Below are 22,629 nucleotides of genomic sequence, written 5' to 3'. Positions count from 1 at the left end.
ATATCGTTCAAACGTTATGTTTATAGACCTCCATAGTGTTCATACGAGGGCATTTTAAACTTTTATCATATTATAATTATTACAAAATGTCCAAAAGAACATTTTTGTCCCGTATTTTGAATAATCTATCTTGTATGCCTATTTTATTTTTATTTATTTAAAAAAATGTATTGTTTTCTGATCACTTAGCGTTTAAAATTTAAATGATGATTGACAAATGATAATATATAAATCACAAATCCTTAATAATTGTTTTAAATTTAAATACCTATTATATATTATGTTTCAAGCATGTAGGTATTGAATATTGTGTTTATTTTGAAGTGAGAAACAAAATGTCACATGGAAGCAAAATGTAATTTCAGTTACTAAACATTTACTAATAAGAGAATAAGAGATTGTAAAATAAATATCACATAATATTAAATATTATTTAATTCTGTAATATATTAATTCTTAACAAAGGTCCAAATATCTAATACCTATGTCAATATTTTTTCAGGTACAAAAAAACCTAATATAGTGCACGTGTCTATTTAAAACATTACAAATATATACAGCTTTTATATTATGGTCGAATTATAACTTATGAATTTTGAGAGTCTATGCCCTCACCACTCCACTGGCCGATTAACTGTTAAGTTTCTTATAAGTTTTTGTTAGTAAAAATTTAAAAAATTGTGCTTAAAAACAAAAAGATGTTATGAGTCTAAAGTCAAAATTTTGACAAAAATTTTCAAAATCTTGAAAATTTAAAAATAAATTCTAGTCAGGAATTCGTAGAAAATTTCTATTTTGGTACTTATATTCAATAGGTTTTATTTTAAAATTTAAAAAAATGATTACTTATATATGTGTTCCTGACTTTAACAAAAAATAAAGTTTACTGGAAAGTCAAATTCATTTTTTATGAGTGTTTGAAGTTGACTTTCACTCGTAAATTAACTAATCTCATTGAACGATTTTTTATTTTGTTATAATTCAAAGAAAAATAACTGTAGAATATTTGAATTCGCCTATGAAAAGGGGTTTACATAAACAATAGTTAAAAAAATCTAAAATCTGTGTGGCTTAAGACCACACGACAGAAGTGAAAACTTCAACAAGACGAAATTAATAATACGAAATCAATTTTTTTTGCGTTCTATATTGATAAATTAATAACTTTTACAATTTACTTAATTATAATTGTGTATAAATTACTCCAGTGAATTTTGCTCTGAGTGGCCTTCGTCTGCATCATCATATTCTAAAAATGAAACTATAAGTTTATGGTAACTGAAATATGAAATTAATATTTTTGAATGGAATGTATTTTCTAAATATTTAAAAAAAACTCCGTCAATTGTTGTTCAATATTTCGTCGTACTGTCATTCGGATCATTTCGACATTTAATGTTGATATCAAATAAAAAATGCACTAAGTTTTAGATTTATACTATTAATCATTATTAAAATCATATTGCATACGAATCTGCAAAGACATAGGCTATGCACATACCTACATAGGTAATCTACTGAAGAGTCTGAACATAGGGGCGTTCCGATACTACCGTCACTAGTAAAGTACTTGGTATCGATACTTTGTTTGGTCTTTGGTCCTCTCCCTTTTTAAATTAGCCTATCTTCTACTCAGATATATAATCTATCTATGTATATAAAAATATCTAATCTCGTTCACTTCGTTGTCCATTAAAATTGCCAACTCTATATGAATAATATGTTTTACATATCACCACGACAACCATTTATATACAAGACATTCCATCGGAAATTTCAAAATAATATATAATTGGTTGCCATGGTAATATGGAGACACACACCGAGCGTTACTAGCCGAGCGTGACGGCTCAGTTCAATTCAGTACCCACAAAAAGTGCTTTACGCGCCTAAAGAAGTTTTCACTTCAAAAATACATAAAATAGTTTGCAAACATCATACAATCATTAATTGATCTTACTATGAGGATATGAAATACAGATTTGGAAAAATAAAAACACCAAGCGGCATTGATTAAATCAAAATATGCATATATAAAGGCAATATTCTTATCATTCTCAGACATCCGTCTATCGTTTTCTAAAAAATTAAATCGTGGAGTGTTGCGCGTACTTACTGCGTTAGATGGCGCTTTTTGGGTATTAAAAAACTACTCTCCCTAGTAACGCACCATCTGCACCTGATTCATATATATACTACCAACAAGTATACAAGTATACAGGGGATGATGAACACTAGCCTGAGTCGTATCGGCAGCACGGATAGCCACTACTGTTGTGGTGTAGTGAGTGGGATAGGTAGTTTTCTTGTCTGGGTGTTGTAGTGTGCATTGAACAACTACTACTCCCGACAAGATTTCTCCCTTCGACTACGATAGAAAATCGTGACATTGTGAAGATTAATTCTCGCCCTCGCCAAAATTTTTTTGTCATCTCGCTCTATCATTACAATTTTTATTATAGACTTTTTTCCCCATCCTCCGACGACATTAAAGATATTATGAAAAAAACGCTATATTAATATCATATTTTAAATTATAACATAGCACCGTAGCAATGCATTCAAATTCAAACATATGATTAAAAATGTCTCTGTGAATCGTTTGTTTTTAGTGGATATGGACCCTTTTTTCATTTATGTTCGTAATATTGTCAAAATAAGCTTTTTATGGAAAGAAATATTGAAAAAGTTGCCCAGAAGAGATCATCAAACAAAGGTTTTGAGATTTACGATGAAAATCGAAAATTGTTTTTGTTTACAAATGGTTTCCATTAGTTACATTTTAGGTACAGATTATAAAAGTAATATCAGTAGAAAATAGTATTTTTTTTGTATGTAAATGGTTGTTAATGGTTACCCGGACATATTATGAGAGCATACCATTGGACTTAAGTATCTATGTATCTAAGATCTTATAGTATCCATGACTGGTATTTTGTGGTAAATAACTATACAAATAATTCAAATTGGCATGAATTAAAAAAATATGGGCAAGTGGGTCACTTTAATAGATTGTGTTAAATTTTAATTTAATTATATAATATCATTATATAAAAAAATGATTCTGAGCGAAGACAGTCAGTTAGCTTAAGATAATTGATATGACTAAGTATAGGTATTTGATGATATTATTGTAAATAAAGTAATTTATATTTCACCTATTTACATGGAATATTATTTTAAATATTTAATCCTTAGCTATAAAAGTTAGGTATAAAAATATAGACGTAATTATAAAAAAAGGTGGGTAAGTGGATATCGCTCTGCTGTACACTAGATTACAAGTGGGTCACTGTATAATGGATGGTATTAAATTTGAATTCAATGATATAATATCATTGTATAAAAAAAACGATTCTGAGCGGAGACGGTATGTCAGTCTAGATGATATAAGACATAATATTATATAGTCTATGGTATTAAAAAAAAAATTGAACTATAATAGACACCTATAATAAATTCCAAATTAATCATATCACAATATCTATTAGGTACTTATAACGTGTTATGCATCAACAACAAACCGTGATCCTATCATAGATAATAGTATACTTTAGAAGTTTCAAGTATACCCATGAATAATATTTTACAATCACAACAAAATAACTAAAATAGTTATCCTAGGTTTTTAATATGTAATTTAGTCCAAATTTGAACATAAAATGACTATAAAAATAAACTGTGTAAATGTATTTTTTAGATTTTTTGGTAACAGAATAAACTACTTACGTGAAATCTTGTTTTAAATTTTCAATTCTTAGATACAAAAATTGAACATTTTATAAATTTGTAAGTATAAAATAATTATTCAAACTAAAATTTGATAAATTTTGTCAAAATTCGATCTTTAAATGCTTATAAAAAAAAATTGTGCATATGTATTTTTAATATTTTTCAACTGCTATTGTAACAATATATCAGGAGCCTTGTATTCAATTTATACACTTTTTGGCCCAACAGATAAAATGTTATTGATATTTATAAGAAAAAAACTTAAAAAATTGAAAACTGAGAATGTCCGTAAACAGCTCAAAAAGAGTCAACTTATTTTCAAAATTTTATGGTGTATAGAAAATGCTTATATAAACATTCAGTGAAATTTTCAAATATTTACAGTCATTCGTTTTTTAATAACAATAAAATAAGAATATTGTCACATGAGAAATCAAGCGAATATCAAATGTTGTAAAAATATGAATTTCAAACACTCATAAAAGTTTAATTTGACTTTCTTGTAGACATTCTTTTTTTTGATAAAGGTAGACAATATCTTGTAATCTTGTAATACATTTTCAAATCTCAGATTTAAAAAGAAATTTTTTTTGAATTCTTAACTTAAAATAATTTGCTAATTATCGTGATTTTTACATATTTGTCAATTTTTGAACTTTAAATGCTAATAAAAAAGAACTGTGACTAAGGATTTTCAATATTTTTCAAATGGCATTGTAACAATATAATAGGAGCCATGTATTAAACTTTCAAGTATTTTTACTCAACAAATAAAGTTTTATTGACATTCTCAAGATACTGTTGAAGAAAATCGAAGCAGTTTTACTGCCCCAAACCGTGATGACAGAAACAAAAAAAAAATATGTAAAAAAAAAAAACACACATCATTGTAAAATCAATACATTCATCGTTCCACTCAGAATCTAAAATCAAACTATAAGAAACTTGGAGACAAAAACTAATAAATACGGTATACATTTTAAGGGAAAAAACAAAACATATGACCATCTACATGATAGTCGTACAAAAACACATTACGTAATAACCATAAATGATAAATAATAAAGTGCTGATAGGTGTCTATTTACCTGCTCAACTGATATGCTTATATTATTGCAAATTATGGCATAGGTACAGAAAAATAATAATAAGCTAATAGCCAGAGCGCGACACATAAATGCAGCAACAGATATTACTAAGTATATGTGATGATATTATTGTGAATAAAATAATATATATATATATAACCTATTTACGTGGAACTATTTTTTAATTTTTCAATCCTTAACTATAAAAGTTGAACATTTTATAAATTTTTAACTACAAAATAATTATTAAATTTTGTCAAAGTTCCAACTTTAAATGCTTATAAAAAAAATGTGCATGATATGTATTTTTAATATTTTCAACTGTTATTGTAACAATATATCAGGAGCTTTTTATTAAATTTTCAAGCTTTTTGGCCCTACAAATAAGACTTGAATGATATTCATAGAAAAAAAACTAAAAAAATTGAAATTTCAAATTATCCGTAAACACTTCAAAAGGATTCAAAATGTTTTAGTAAATATTCAAGTATAGGAATGGATAAAAAAAAAAACATTCAGTGAAATTTTCATGTGTGTATAACTATTCATTTTTTAATTACCACAAAATAAGAACTCGTTACATTAGAAATCAAGTGTTGTATTAATATGAAATTCAAATGCTCATAAAAATTTAATTTGCCTCACTTGTAGATAATTTTTTTTTTTTGATAAAGTTAGACAAACTGATGAGAAATCTTGTATTACTTTTTCAAATCTTAGATTTAAAAAGAGATATTTTTATGAATTTCTCAAAACAATTTACACATTTTCGTGAATTTTACGTATTTTTTCAATATTTTAACCTTAAATGCTTATAAAAAAAATTGTGATGAGAGATTTTAAATTTTTTTCATCTGCCTTTGAAACAATATATTAGGAGCCTTCTATTAGAGTTTCAAGCTTTTGTACCCAACAAATAAAGTTTTATTGATATTTATAAAAACTAAAAAAAATTGGAAACTGAAAATGTCCGTCAACAGCTTAAAACAAGTCAGTAGGTTTATTCATAACAGTAAATAATAGTTTTTTTTCTGAATAATACTTTGCTTTAAACTTCAATATGTATTCTTAAATAGTAATGCACAATAAAATGGAGAAGAGTCAGTAAGTTCTATATGTATATCAAGAAAAAACTATGGTCTACGTCATCACAACACATAAGCAACGTAATTTACAATCATAGGCATTAAGTTAAAGTTTTAATAGTGAATAAAATATTCATCATAGGTACATGGATATTATAAAATAATACAAAAATAACAAACATTAATAACAAAATAAAATTTTATTGCATATTACCTTTATATTATATAATAACTAGGGGCCGGAATTATATTCTTTTGCATAATTTTTTTTAAGTCTATACAGTCAGACGGAGGTTTGAAATCTTTACAAATCATGAAACAGGTGAGTTAATAGCAAAAGTTTTTTTTGCACATTTGGGAATATTTCAAGACAAAAGAATATTTCGTATAAAGAATATTAGAGAATATATTGATTAATTTTTATAGATGTTTGATATTTTTTGTTGTAGTGGCGAAAATAATATAAATGATATGTCCGAAAATAGTGATATGATTTGGTATATTATAATATATTAATATACGATTGGTATACCCTACATAGCAGTGTACTTATGGATTGCAATTGCCTGTAGTAGATAAGTGACTTTCTAAGATAACGATGCAACTTATAGATAATTGATTTGCAATATGCTCCTGTGACTTCAGTTGACGTCAAACGGTCTTTTAGCACATAATATAAAAACTGTATTTATTTAACTTGAATGCAATAGTTGATTTAAATTATACAAAACACTTTTTATTGATATAATAAAATATGTTTTTAAACATATGTGAGTATTATTACTACCAACAAGACTATTATAATAGCCAATTATATATAAAATGTGGTGGCTTATAAACGACTACTCAACTAAACACACAGAAGTTCATGTTACTTCTTGACAATGTTTCCATGGACCAAGTAGTGGTGTTGGGTTGTAAACTTCTAAGTATTAACAAATTCTTCAGATTTATTATCAGTCAATCACATACAATAAGCCATTTGATTCAACAACTCCTACGTAAAAATGTTATTCAAATTCAATATTCTTTTACAGAGATTAATAATTAAAAATAATAATTATTATTATATTCACCAAGTATGTGTCGAGAAATATATAAGCAATAAAAGACCATAGGTACTCCATCATTAGTCTACAGGCCTCAATACTGTAAAGAAATGTTGATCCATCACTAACACTAATAGTAGACAAAACACCTTTCAAAATTCTATATAAACACCTTCATGACATACAGATAGTTCTTCAACTAGGCAGCTCATGTGTGGGATCATAACGTTCGACAGACATCAAATGTTTTGAAAGCCAAAACCTCTTATCTATGAAATTAAATGCTTTACAGATATAATTTAAAAAACTAAATAAATATTTACTTGATATAAACGATTATTGAGTATACCCACTACAAATCACTTCTGTAGTTATACTACCTACACATTTTCGAACACTGACATTAAAAACCTCTATACTGAATCGTATTTGGAACGGCGAAATGTTGAACTGACTTCTGTAAAAGATTTAATTCATATAAAATGGTTAATATTTTCCTCAGTGCAATATAAGAATTGAAAAATAACCTTTAAAATGTTTATGTATTTTATATATTTTTGAACAAACTAAAATGAATACATAGGCAGACTCTCCATTAAATTTGATAAAATAAAAAATAAATAGAAAGTAAATAAAAAATTTATAAAATAACTGCAAACATACAAATTCATTAATTTATACTGGATGGTAATTGTCATTATTTCATAAAACAATTTTACTATTAACTAAATTTCAAAAATACATTTTTAATCATTATGCAACATAAACAATAAACACAATATTATTAAGATTATATTTCCAGTCCTTCATCTGAAATGGAATGTAAATCTTGATGTTCCACAAATATTCTTAGATGCACCTAATTTATATGTTTATGAATAAAAAATTTAGGGCGCACTTAGAAATACAACATTAAAAATGGGGTAACATTTACAGCAACCACAGAAGGGGGTGAGAAAGAAGTGCATTCAAACCATTTTTTTTTCAATAATAAGTATTGCTAGCACCTGTAAGTGTTTACAATCTAACAAGAATTTTCTGTTTATTGACAGTATTTTCTGTTTAATGATAAATGAATCTGAAGTATTCTTACACAATGGACAAGTTGGTTCACACCATAAACCATGTGCCGAGCCACATTACAGCAAAATATAAAATTATTTTAAAATTACCTATTAAAAATAATATAGGATATTCCAGTATTGGAACAGTAGTTGCAACAGAATGTTACTTTTGTGTGAAAAATACGTTAATAAAAAGATAAAATGTAATATTCACATATTATAAAATCTAACATACATTGGTTTGGTGAGGAAATCCATAAACAAAATGATGATAAAGTTTACTATTTTATATCAGCTATATACTTAAATATATTACGTTCAATATTCAGAAGGGAATGCATATCACTGAAAATTTTAGAAAAAAACATGAAAATTCAGTAGTAATTTAATAGTTTTTATATCTAAAAGTCTACTTTTAGAATTACCTATTTAATATATGATACAACAATTAATTACCTATAAAAATGTTATCATGGGGACCGTTGGCATTTGAACAAAAAATTTAACATAACGCATTTCAGCAAATCATTTTAATAAATATTGCCGAGCCACATTACAGCAAAATACAATACTATTTTAAAATTACCTATTAAAAATAATATAGGATATTCCAGTATTGAAACAGTTTATGTTTCATGGGCGACCCGATCATTAAATGAATGATAAATGTATCTGAAGTTTTCTTACTCAATGGACAAGTTGGTTCAAACTAAATAATAAATGTATAAACACATAACCTTATTTATTTTTTTTATTACATTTTTATCGATTATACTAAATTAAGACTTTAGACCCCTATATATGCAAGGTAGAGGTACTCACAGTTTATCAATTGCGGTTTCGTATACTTTTTCTGCTCTCATATTTATATAATTTCTACATTTCGGAGTGGCTGCAGTGTATTCAACATTATTTTCTTCATCAGCAATTCCAAATAGTCCATTTACAATTAAATTCTATAAAATATTGTAAAAACATTGTATTAAATTATGAGAATGGAATATTTAATATATAATATATATTATATATACTATGATGATGACTGTATACAAATTATTAAGTATTTGCCTTTGATAATATATATTAAGACCACAGTTATATAGATACATTAGGATTTGATAACAATAATTAAACTATGATTGATACGGGAAACAGAAAATGTCTGGGGGAAGAAAAGTCTGCAAGAAATTTCTGAGGGAAATTAAATTCAAAATAAATGATTAAATATAAAATTTGGAACGTTTTAAATAAAATCACCATGTAGAGTATGTTACTTGTGTGTGAAAAATACATTAATAAAAAGATAAAATGTAATATTCACATATTATAAAATCTAACATACTTTGGGTTGGTGAGGAAATCCATAAACAAAATGATGATAATGTTTACTATTTTACATCAGCTATATATTTAAATATATTACGTTCAATATTCAGAAGGGAATGCATATCACTGAAAATTTTAGAAAAAAACATGAAAATTCAGTAAAAAATTAATAGTTTTTATATCTAAAAGTCTACTTTTAGAATTACCTATTTAATATACGATACAACAATTAATTACCTATAAAAATGTTATCATGGGGACCGTTGGCATTTGAACAAAAAATTTAACATAACGCATTTCAGCAAATCATTTTAATAAATATTGCCGAGCCACATTACAGCAAAATACAATATTATTTTAAAATTACCTATTAAAAATAATATAGGATATTCCAGTATTGAAACAGTTTATGTTTCATGGGCGACCCGATCATTAAATGAATGATAAATGTATCTGAAGTTTTCTTAGGCGATGGACAAGCTGGTTCCAACTAAATAATAAATGTATAAACACATAACCTTATTAATTTTTTATATTACATTTTTATCGATTATACTAAATTAAGACTTTAGACCCCTAAATATGCAAGGTAGAGGTACTCACAGTTGATCAATTGCGGTTTCATATACTTTTTCTGCTCTCATATTTATATATTTACTACATTTCGGTGTGGCTGCAGTGTATTCAACATTATTTTCTTCATCAGCAATTCCATATAGTCCATTTACAATTAAATTCTATAAAACATTGTAAAAACATTGTATTAAATTATGAGAATGGAATATTTAATATATACTATATATATACTATGATGATGACTGTATACAAATTATTAAGTATTTGACTTTGATAATATATATTAGTACCACAGTTATATAGATACATTAGGATTTAATAAGAATAATTAAACTATGATTGATACGGGAAACAGAAAATGTCTGGGGGAAGAAAAGTCTGCAAAAAATTTCTGAGGGAAATTAAATTCAAAATAACTGATGAAATATAAAATTTGGAACGTTTTAAATAAAATAACTATGTAGAGTATGTTACTTGTGTGTGAAAAATACGGTAATAAAAAGATAAAATGTAATATTCACATATTATAAAATCTAACATACAATGGTTTGGTGAGGAAATCCATAAACAAAATGATGATAAAGTTTACTATTTTATATCTGCTATATATTTAAATATATTACGTTCAATATTCAGAAGGGAATGCATATCACTGAAAATTTTAGAAAAAAACATGAAAATTCAGTAAAAATTTAATAGTTTTTATATCTAAAAGTCTACTTTTAGAATTACCTATTTAATATACGATACAACAATTAATTACCTATAAAAATGTTATCATGGGGACCGTTGGCATTTGAACAAAAAATTTAACATAACGCATTTCAGCAAATCATTTTAATAAATATTGCCGAGCCACATTACAGCAAAATACAATATTATTTTAAAATTACCTATTAAAAATAATATAGGATATTCCAGTATTGAAACAGTTTATGTTTCATGGGCGACCTGATCATTAAATAAATGATAAATATATCTGAAGTTTTCTTACTCAATGGACAAGTTGGTTCAAACTAAATAATAAATGTATAAACACATAACCTTATTTATTTTTTATATTACATTTTTATCGATTATACTAAATTAAGACTTTAGACCCCTATACATGCAAGGTAAAGATACTCACAGTTTATCAATTGCGGTTTCGTATACTTTTTCTGTTCTCATATTTATATAATTTCTACATTTCTGAGTGGCTGCAGTGTATTCAACATTATTTTCTTCATCAGCAATTCCAAATAGTCCATTTACAATTAAATTCTATAAAATATTGTAAAAACATTGTATTAAATTATGAGAATGGAATATTTAATATATACTATATATATACTATGATGATGAATCTATACAAATTATTAAGTATTTGACTTTGATAATATATATTAAGACTACAATAAATTACTGAGGGAAATTAATTTCACGATAACAGATGAAATATAAAATTTGGAACGTTTTAAATCAATTTCACCGTGTATAGTATGTAACTTTTGTGTGAAAAATACGTTAAGAAAAAGATAAAATTTAATATTTAACGATATCGCTTGTATGTTTTACGTGTAATTTTTTGAACAGTCAAAATTGATACGTAGGTATAATATAAATTATAATATAATGTAATATTACTATATAGTATTGATCACGATTTATTCGATTTTAGATTTATACTCCATTTTCTTCAATGAAAATGTTTGTTCTCTTCCTTTACAAAATATTATGTACAATTAGCATGGCCTGTTCCACCAACACACTTAGCAACTTTTCACTTTGCACATTTTAATTTCTGAAAAGTGCAAAATGCAAAGTCTTTCCATTCCACAAAAGATAATCGTATAATTTTCAAATGTGATAACGTTTTGAAAATTACGCTACCGCCACGGTTTAAGATAATATACAGTTTAATATATCTACAACCCTGGTTACCATCACGGACTTAGATAAATATTTTTATATGTTTATCTTTGTCCGTGGGTACCACTTTTCAATTTTTTATCATATTATCTAACAGCCGTTATCGCTGTATTTACTCGGTTATCGTTGCTGTACTTTTAACGTGCTTCTTGCTCCTCATTATATATATAAATTTGACCTTCTAAATTTTGAATGTGTACGTTCTGCTAAAATGACGAAACAATAATAAAAAGCAAAGTAAATTGGCATTATTAGATGCAATCCGTGAGAGGAAAGGTGTGTTGTTCGGTAGTTTCAATGCTACTGACAACATTGAAAAAATTGAGGCTTGGAAAAGTGTTCACACTGTTGCCCAATCATTTCAGCTAGCCTCTGCTGATCGACAGTGACAGTTTACCAGAGACAAGCTGTATGGATTATGGAAATGTCGAACCTTCGTTAGTACCAATACCTATGTAATTTTATACACATTGTTTATTTCATAAAGTTTATTCTTTAGGAAAAGAGAGACAATAAAATTGGTAAATTTACTGGAAAAGAAGGTGGGAAAAAGTGTCGGTATGATGAAACTGATATGATTATTCTTGATATTATTGGCAATGATTCAGCACTAGTACAAGACATTGGATTGCCTGGATCTTTAAATTTAAAGATTTAAATTTAAATTTTCATTTTCATTTAAACAGCAACACCTGTTAAAAATAATACCAAGTAAGTTAAGCATAAACACGAAGGCAAAAATTAGTATTTGGATTTGAATAATAGCTCAATAGATTATTATTTCTGTATCTTGGGTCTAAAATTGTATTTTCTTAAAAAAATTAATTTGTTTATTTAGAAATTTTCAAATTATTAAGTTTTATGAATAATTTATAAACAATTATTACTTAAAATCTAACAATTCACAAATAAATTTGATAAATGGCATAACTCGTTTTCAAAAAGCACATTTCACTTTTACACCTAACACAATATAATTTTTGACAATAGCAAAATTTATGTGCTTATACATTTTATAAGGTTTATATAATGTACTGGTTATTGTACTGTTATGTACTGTTAATATACTGGTTATTTTCAGGTTATGAAGGTTTAGCTAAAAAGAAGAAGGTAGAAGATGAAATTGCCAAAGACAAACTTGATCTTATACAAATTTATGTAAGGAAACTTCTGGCATTTAAGTTCATAGGTGTGTTTAAGGGAGGGGCCGGGTGGGCACTCGCCCCCCCCCCCCCCGGAAGATTGTGCCTCCAACATAATCATGCCAGGATGAAAAAAAGTTGTTTTAGATTTCTATAGATTTTGATTAATTGTAATTTTTTTAGTTACGCTTTTATTAATTAGTGATTATATTATGATCATTATAATATTATGTTCATCAATTCTTTGTAACTACATAACATGCAATGGTACTGTTGTGCTCATTTACCAGATCTTGCGGTGTGATTTCACAGATTAAATAATATTTTATCTAACCAGTGATAATATTGTTTTATCAGTTGAAAATTTCCTATTACCGATTATCATTTCCAAAATGTGTTTAGATATTTTACGATTTGTTAAAATCATTTAAATTTTTCCAGACACTCAATTATTTATTACTGATTAACTATTAGTTTTACAATTTGTATGTTCAACTTGTATAATGGATAGGAAAAAAGTATTTTTTTTTTGTTTTGACAATGGTTATACTTTTTGATCAAAATTAAAAAATATTCATGTACTTATGCACAGCCATGGTGTGTACATTTTGGATTCTAAACAATAGGTACTTAAAAGGTTTAACAGTTACCAATCATGATAACAATTATCATTCGAGGACAAGAATTTTTATATTAAATTTAGTAATTAAATAATATTACATGTTTGGGTTTTTCTTTTAAATTATTTATTACATTTACATGGTGATATTTAAACAGTTTTGAATTATGCATACTTGCTTACTTACTGATATTTTGAGTTATTTTGTTAAAGAGTAAAAATACACATTTATGGATTTAGAACCGTTTTGACGCCGCAACGTAAACATAGTAATATTTATTCTCGCTTTTTATAGTGGATTTTTGTTTTTTAATGTATTGATTTATGCTGTTTAAACACCATTACCATTACCATTGGGAGGGGCTAAATTCAATATTGGAGCAGATAGGCACCTCCAAGCCCCCTCCCAAATTGTGTCTATGAATAAAATATTCTAACATGTACTTTAATACTTGTAGATAAATGTCATTTAATACTTGAGAAGGCATTTGAATACCAAAAGGTACTCAAATACTTAACAACATTAATTATTATTTATCATACAATGTAGATAATAAATAAATAATGATAAATATCAACTATTTATTTATACCAAATTTTATGTTTCAAAAATTACACAACTTAAATATTACCACCGGTTTTACTAATGTCTAATACTACTTATTAATTGCTTTGTATATAGTGCAATATTTGCCTTTTATAATTCAACGTTTTTTTTTTTTTTGTTTCGTGATATTTTTTAGTAATAGTAGGTATACTCATTATTGAACAGTATGTGAAAAGCTTGTAGTTAGTAGGTTAGGTTTCTTATTATTTATTTATTTATTATTAAGTTTAACGGGACAAGCCCTTTTACATAGGATATAATACATAATAATCAAGAACAACCATACAAATACAAAATAATTAATACAGTTTGAAAGGTGAATTATAACAAAAATTTACAAATATATAAAAAATTAAATTTCAATTAGATAGTAGGTCTAAAGCTTACCACTGTGCTCAATCCACGTAAATCGGCGTCGCCGTCATCGTAACGTCTTGTACCTGTAGTCAGTACTCCTAGCTGACAGCTGTACCTACCATAGTCCACAACATCTACAACATCACTTATCACTTATCAGTTATCACCTATGACAGTACTTCCCTAATATATTTGCTTTATAGTGTAGAATACTATGTTAAATAAATAACTAATTAGTCAACAAAATTATTTTTATTTTTGTCAATAAATATTAATCCCTTTCATAAATATTATGTATTATAATTATTGCTGTAGAGCAATTAAATATTCTTTAAAAATATTGGTGGTGCCTGTGCTCCATAGCACGAGCAGCCACTGCGTGCACGTCATTATTATAACCTAAGGTGATGTATATTTGTTAATCAAACTGCAATTTGTATATCTGTCTCGGTCGTATAGGTATTGTTCATAAATAAATAATCATAAACTACCAGAAGCAATGGCGCATTGCAGTAGGTACCTACCTATATAATATAACACATCTACTATATTATCTATTGACGAGTGGCTCGACTGCAGTGGTATTTTGTATTAAAGTTTTGTCGGCATCTCGTGTATATCGTACATATATGTATATGTATATGTATATGTATATGTATATGTATATCGTACATATCCTATATAAGCCATGACACAACACGCAAGGCAATGCAAATGTCCATGAACAAAGTACTAAGTAGGCCAGTTTATAAGGTATGTATAGGTACCTACTCAAAAAAAAGGAAGAATGTTTGGTAGTAATGGGAAAATAATATATATGACAAACTAGTTTTATAAGAATAAAAAACGAACAAAATGATTTGTCACTAGATAAATAGAAAAGAAAACTATGTAATAAATAAGCCATTAGCCAACCTTTTTAAAAACTGTCATGCTATCATAAAATTAAAAATCAATAGGTACTTAATAATATTATATGTGTCTTACGTATAGTATAGCCAAATAGATACAATATAACTAATAACATTTTTGTTTTATTCCAATCAATTTAAAAATGCATTATTAAGAGTTTGCTATACTTCTCATAAGAGATTTATGATTTTGTTTCCGAAGAACGATCATTATGAAATCTTTACCTGAAAAAAAAATGATTTTAACATATAATTTAATTTATCTAATTGGTAACTAATTAATGTTATTTTATTATAGGTATATTTTAAATATTAATTAATTATCAAAATTCAGTTATCTATGTAAACTTGTAGAAGATAGTATTGAGTATTGACAGTGGTTGGGAGTAGCACGCAATTTTATTTGTAGCGTCGCTACATTATGCCTTATATAGCGAAATAGTATAGCGTGCTAAACCAGTGCCGCAACAACCACAGGGACAGCCGATGTAATGCCCCTGTATAGGGCCGCTAATCGTTGGCTCAAGGGGGCGCCCGCGTCTATTTTAAATGTTTAAATAATTGGATTATAATCTAATGTTTAAATCAAATAAAATATATTAAATACAAATATTTATTTTCATAATTTATTATGCTATCTAATTTGCTGTCAAAGAACGGGACCCATATTAATTATCCGTAATAATATCCATATTTATCTATAAATGGTCATTAGTGCTCCGCTCATTGTAGTCATACGAATAAAAAAAAAAAAATGGTCACTGGTCACTGTGTGTTGGGCCTTCATATTATTAGGCTTTTAAAAAAAAAATCACCATCATTAAAAAATATTATATACATAAGCATTAGACATCAGGGCCCCATACATTGATTTTGTCCTGGGCCCCAAAAATCCTAATTGCGGCACTGTGCTAAACATTTCCGGTTAGCGTAGCGAAAATTATCATTATTTTGTCACTAGTCACTACCTACAATCTAATTGTTGATTATTAAAATATAAATTATGATTATATTTGTTTATTTATATTATGATAATGATTAGTGTATTAGTAAAGTTTTTGCCCTGGCCAGTGATCAAATGTCAAATCAGTACAAACTACAAACACTAGTTTTCAATAAGAACATTTTTAAAAATGTAGCGAAAAAGGAGCGCGCTACATTTAAAAAAAGTAACGATAGCGGTAGCGAGCTACTTTTTTGGGGGAGTAGCTGTAGCGTTAGCGTGCTACGAAAAACTAGTAGCGTCCCGACCACTGAGTATTGACATAGGTATTGTATATACGTATATTATACAATGTAGATACATTCTACAGACTACAATCTACATACATAATTTAATAATAATAACACTAAACTACACACAGTCGATACTAAAATATTATTTCACTTCATCCAGAATCAGTTTTTTAAGTAACTAATAATCAAATAACAAATGTTAACATTTTTTCAAAATTTAATCGTTCCTTAACGATAAAATTATGAATGATAATATATCTACATTACACTGAAATAATTGTGTACGGGTGTCGTGTACTCAATGAGTACTACTCATAGATACAACGAAATATCTATATGCGCCATGTGGGTACCTATTTACAATAATACGTTAATACAGTTTGTTAATCTAGGGAGGATTATATGATAATGCTCTAAAACTACTACTGCTTCATCAACGTAAGATAGTACATAACATATGTCTTTAAAAAACAGGTTATGAAGGATCCATCAATCATATATGTATACTTCAGGATATTTGACGTACCTATATTACCATTGAATCTTGTATTAAACAAATTGCGATTTTGTGGGTAGGTAGATCAATGGGTCGATAAAAACAAAATAAACAGGTAATAAAAGTCTCTCAAACATTTGATGCCAAGACTCAACTTTATCTTTTGGTAAAAAGTTTGTCAATTACCTTGGACCAAAATTCTAAAGTTCCATGCCTATTTTTATAAAACAAATAGTTTTTGCAAAATTGTAATGCTAAAAAAACAATTGTTACAACTTGCTAATAGAATTTATCTGATTTTTAGTTATAAGTACATTTTATGAAATACTATTTTTTTTTTTGTATGATGTTATGTATTTTTAGATTTATATAATTATATTGTAAAATCACACTTATTTTTGTTGTAGTTGTCATATTCTTATAATTATTCTCTGGTTCTGTTATTCTATATCTATGCTACAAGCTCGTGCTTTATGAAAATACATATCTCAAATATATTATAATGTAATGTATTTTTGTTCTAAGCTTAAAACTTTGTATAAGAAAAAATATGTTCTAAGCTGTGGAATGGAAAAAAATAGTTGTTTGATTGAAATATGATATAAGTAGACAGGTATACATGTATAAATTTCAAAACAATAAATGTAGTACCTAGTCAAAATATTATTTGGGAAGAAAAATATTTCAAAATAAAATTTACCAGGTTTCACCAGTACCTCTCGTTTTTTAGTACCCATCCGTAAAACAATTAGCTCGTTTGACGGATCTAAATTTCTAACACAACTCTTCGCGTTGTCAGCCAACTTCATTATCCTTTCAGCGTGGCTAACAGATGACCTATTGTCTAATGTTGATGTTATGATATCACCTATAACAATTATTATCCGTATAAACATAATATGATAATTGATGAAAAAAAACACTGAGTCCGAGTTAAAGACGAAAAATTGAGTGTCATAAGCACTACTTAACTGGCTAACTAGTAACTATATAAGACTTGAATAAGTAATGATAAGTTAATAAGTCCGTGATCACAACAATTAGGTACCTACCTATACAACCATAATAAAACACTGATCGAATATAATAAAAATAAATAAATAATTAAATAAATAAATAAATAATAAATATAAAAAAAATACACACCATTATTCTTTACCACAATAACACCGACAACATCTTTTTGAGATTGGATGCGTTTCAAAGTTTCTTCGAATTCGTGTTGAACAATATCCATTTTCTACTTTAAATTCTATAATTATTAATTATTATTGTTCGAACTTTAAAAAGAGTCGATATGTAATTTAATAAGTATGCAAAACGTAATAATTGAATAAATTGGAAATATTAATGAAATTATACAAGTCGAAGTCATGATTACATAATATTATATTATCTATATTCTATACCTAGGGGCTAGGATAAACAACACAGGTAATATTATATTATTATTATTAGCGTAATTTTTAAGGAGTTATGTATAGGCAATTATTTTGATTCAAACCGCTACGATTTTGGACTTGTTCTTATATAAGTAGTGAAATATCATTAAAATGTATTAATATTATAACAAATTAAAATACTTAGCACATATGTATGCAAACAACACAAAACAAACAACAACATGGAATTTTTTTCAACACTTATATTTTATAAGGGCATCCAGTGACCAGTTGACAAATAAAAGTAGTATATTTTCGACCAAAAATCCACGACATAACTGAGGAGTGAGGAACTTAGGTATAACTGATTTTAATTTTGAAAACCAATTATGATTCATTAACAAGTTAACTAGATTTTAATAGAGGCGATTATAAATATTTCAAAAATTGTTGTGTCGTGATAAAGTGATAATAAATATTAATAAATAAAAGAACACTATTAATGGATACCAAAGCTGAAAAAATAAATATTCAAAACCGTCTCTATTACATAATAAATTAAAAACCTAACAAACTTAATAATCAATCAAATTGGGTACGCGTGGGGTGTGTTTAGGACCTAAACTTTATAAATACATTTTATAAAACCTGTAGGTATTTTATAATAAAATTATTTAAATTATAAATGTTTAAGTCTACACTCTATTAAAATGAATCAACATGTAGATTTGTGTTTGCGGTTGAACCTTTGTTCAATTTCATCATTTGGGTTTTGATGACATGGCAGAATAAGCCATTCTTTCAATGGATATGCACTATCTGCTAAAATGACTGCCCCAGGAAATGTTCACCATCCACTCTCAAAAGCAGCAAATATATTAGTATTTCTTAATACATGGCATCGTGTACACTTTTAGGCCAGTTTGCATCTACTGTATAAAGTACATGGTTTGGACCGCAAACCATTGTCACATTAATTGAATGGTTGCCATGTCTATCTACAAATTGTTCTTCGTTTATACTTGGTACATCAATATTTATTAACGTACCATCAATACAGCCAGCTACTCATAAAAACCACCTTTTTCAGGGAACATTTTAGGTATTTTAACGGGATTATTAGGCCACTCAACAATATCTGAAAACGTGTGGGTAAAAACTGCATTAACAACACTTTGACACATCTTGTAAATTGTTCGACCAATTCCTTATAAATTTTACGTTAAAACATATTATTTATTCAATTTTTTGTTTTATGTATTATATTTTAATACTAACTTAGTAGCAGTACTAGATACCATAGATCATATTATACTAGTATACGGTCTTGTAAAGTATTCGAATACAAGTATTTGAATACTTTTATTTAAATACTTTTTGAAGTATTTATATGGTATTCTAATTACAATTTTTTTAATGTATTTTTTTTTGAGTACTTTGAATACTTTTAGATTCTGAGTGGAACGACGAATGTATTGATTTTACAATGATGTGTGTTTTTTTTTTAAATTTTTTTTTTGTGTCTGTCATCACCTTTTAGGACAATAAAAGTGCTTGGATTTTCTTCAACAGTACCTTTTCTGATAGGAAAGTGAATCTAGTTGGTACTTTGGGTGGTCAAAATTAAATTTTTCCAATAGTTTTCAAAAGCACCGTGAAAAACAAAAGAAAAATGAAGGAAAACGGCCATTTTTACGCAAAATCTGTTTTCGAGAAAATTGATTTTGGTTTTTGGTGTAACCTTAAGACGAATGACTGTAGATACATGACATTTTCACTGGTTGTTTATATTTCTATTTTCTAAACATGATAAAATTTTCAAAATATTTTGATTTGTTTTGAGCTGTTTACGGACAATTTAATTAGTTTTTTTTTCTATGAATGTAAATAAAACTTTATTTGTTAAGTAAAAATACTTGAACATTTAATACAAGACTCCTACTATATTGTTTCAATGACAATTGAAAAATATTAAAAATCCTTAGTCACGGTTTTTTTTTTTTAGCATTTTAAGTTCAAAAAAGGTGGGTAAGTGGATGTCGCTCTGCTGTACTGTAGGTTACAAGTGGGTCACTGTATAATGGATAGTATTAAATTTGAATTCAATGATATAATATCACTGTATAAGAAAAACGATTCTGAGTGGAGACGGTTTGTCAGTCTAGGTATTAGACATACCTACTATAGGTATACTTATTTATAATAGTATTAAAAAAAAAATTGACCTATAATAGGTATTAATAATAAATTCCAAATTAATCATAACACAATATCCATCAGGTAACGCGTTATACATCAACAACAAACCATGGTACTATCATAGATATATAATAGTATACTTTAGAAGTTTTAAGTACCCACAAATAATATTATACAATCATTACAATCACAACAAAATAACTAAAATAGTTATTCCAGGTTTTTTAATATGTAATTTCGTCCAAATATTAACTTAAAATGACTATAAAAATAAACTGTGCTTATGTATTTCTTAGAATTTTTGGTAACAGAATTAAATATTTACGTGGAATCTTGTTTAAAATTTTCAATCCTTAGATATAAAAGTTGAACATTTTATAAATTTTTAACTAAAAAATAATTATTTAATTCTAAATTTGATAAATTTTGTCAAAATTTCAACTTCAAATGCTAATAAAAAATAATTGAGCCAATGTATTTTTAATATTTTTCAATATTGTAACAATATATCAGGAGTTTTGTATTAATTGTGTACACTTTTTGGCCCAACAGTAAAACTTTATTGATATTTATAGAAAAAAAAAACTAAAAAAATTTAAAACTGAAAATGTCCGTAAACAGCTCAAAAAGAGTCAAAATATTTTCAAAATTGTATGGTGTATAGGAAATGCTAATATAAACATCCAGTAAAATTTTCATGTATCTACAGTTATTCGTTTTTGAATTACAACAAAATAAGGAAAACGCTACATGAGAAATCGAGTAAAAATTTAATTTGACTTTCTTATAGATATTTTTTTTTTTGATAAAGGTAGATAATTTCATAAGGAATCTTGTATTGCATTTTATAATCTTAGATTTAAAAAGAAAAATTTTTACGAATTCTTAACTCAAAATAATTTGCTAATTTTCGTGATTTTTCCATATTTTCTCAATTTTTGAACTTTAAATGCTTATAAAAAAAAACTGTGACTAAGGATTTTTAATATTTTTCATCTGCCTTTGAAATAATATACTAGGAGCTTTCTATTAAATTTTCAAGCTTTTTTAACCAACAGATAAAATTTTATTGATATTTTAAGAAAAAAAACTTTAAAAAAATGGAAAATGAAAATGTTCCTAAACAGTTCAAAAAAAATCATAATATTTTGAAAATTTCATCACGTATAGAAAAAGTAAACATAAATAACCAGTGAAAATTTCATGTATATACATTCATTCGTTTTAGAGTTACACCAAAAGCCAAAATCGATTTTGTGAAAAACCAATTTTGCGTAAAAATTCCCGTTTTTCCTTAATTTTTCTTTTGTTTTTCACGGCGCTTTTGAAAACTACTGGAAAATTTTTACTTTTGACCCCCCAAAGTACCAACGAGATTCACTTTCCTATCAGAAAAGATACTGTTGAAGAAAATCCAAGCACTTTTACTGTCCTAAAAGGTGATGACAAACACAAAAATAAAAAAAAAAAAGGTGGGTAAGTGGATGTCGCTCTGCTGTACAGTAGGTTAGAAATGGGTCACTGTATAATGGACAGTATTAAATTTGAATTCAATGATATAATATCACTGTATAAGAAAAACGATTCTGAGCGGAGACGGTATATCAGTCTATGTATTAGACATATATATACTTATCTATGGTATTAAAAAAAATTGACCTATAATAGGTACCTATAATAAATTCCAAATTAATCATATCATAATATCTATTAGGTACTTATAAGTTATAACGCGTTATACATCAACACAAAACCGTGGTAAAATCATAGATATATAATAGTATACTTTAGAAGTTTCAAGTACCCACGAATAATATTATACAATCACAACAAAATAACTAAAAGAGTT

At 26.8% G+C, this 22,629-nt stretch overlaps 1 protein-coding gene and 1 long non-coding RNA gene across 3 annotated transcripts; both read right to left on the bottom strand.

Moving 5' to 3' along the window:
* Window positions 1-6,386: 6,386 nt before the first annotated feature.
* LOC100575905 lies at window positions 6,387-11,722 on the bottom strand. Of its 2 annotated transcripts, none has more exons than XR_003838687.1 (6): window positions 11,547-11,722; window positions 11,050-11,183; window positions 9,948-10,081; window positions 8,841-8,974; window positions 6,982-7,411; window positions 6,387-6,902 (listed from the first exon to the last, which is right to left on the bottom strand). It is a non-coding gene; the product is annotated as an uncharacterized LOC100575905 (long non-coding RNA). The 2 variants fall into 2 exon arrangements; XR_003838688.1 differs by lacking the exon at window positions 9,948-10,081 and adding an exon at window positions 9,712-9,834.
* Window positions 11,723-15,618: 3,896 nt separating this feature from the next.
* LOC107882185 (dynein light chain roadblock-type 2-like) lies at window positions 15,619-18,456 on the bottom strand. The gene is made up of 3 exons (XM_016802503.2): window positions 18,346-18,456; window positions 17,900-18,067; window positions 15,619-15,692 (listed from the first exon to the last, which is right to left on the bottom strand). Exons 1-3 carry the CDS (start codon window positions 18,434-18,436, stop codon window positions 15,619-15,621), a joined length of 333 nt encoding a protein of 110 aa, XP_016657992.1. The 5' UTR covers window positions 18,437-18,456.
* Between the last annotated feature and the right edge of the window lie 4,173 nt (window positions 18,457-22,629).

This window comes from Acyrthosiphon pisum, chromosome X (genome assembly GCF_005508785.2).
Source record: "Acyrthosiphon pisum isolate AL4f chromosome X, pea_aphid_22Mar2018_4r6ur, whole genome shotgun sequence".
Taxonomy (NCBI): Eukaryota; Metazoa; Arthropoda; class Insecta; order Hemiptera; family Aphididae; genus Acyrthosiphon; species Acyrthosiphon pisum.
The sequence above is the reverse complement of the archived record's forward strand: the minus strand, read 5'-3'. Positions and strand labels throughout refer to the sequence as shown.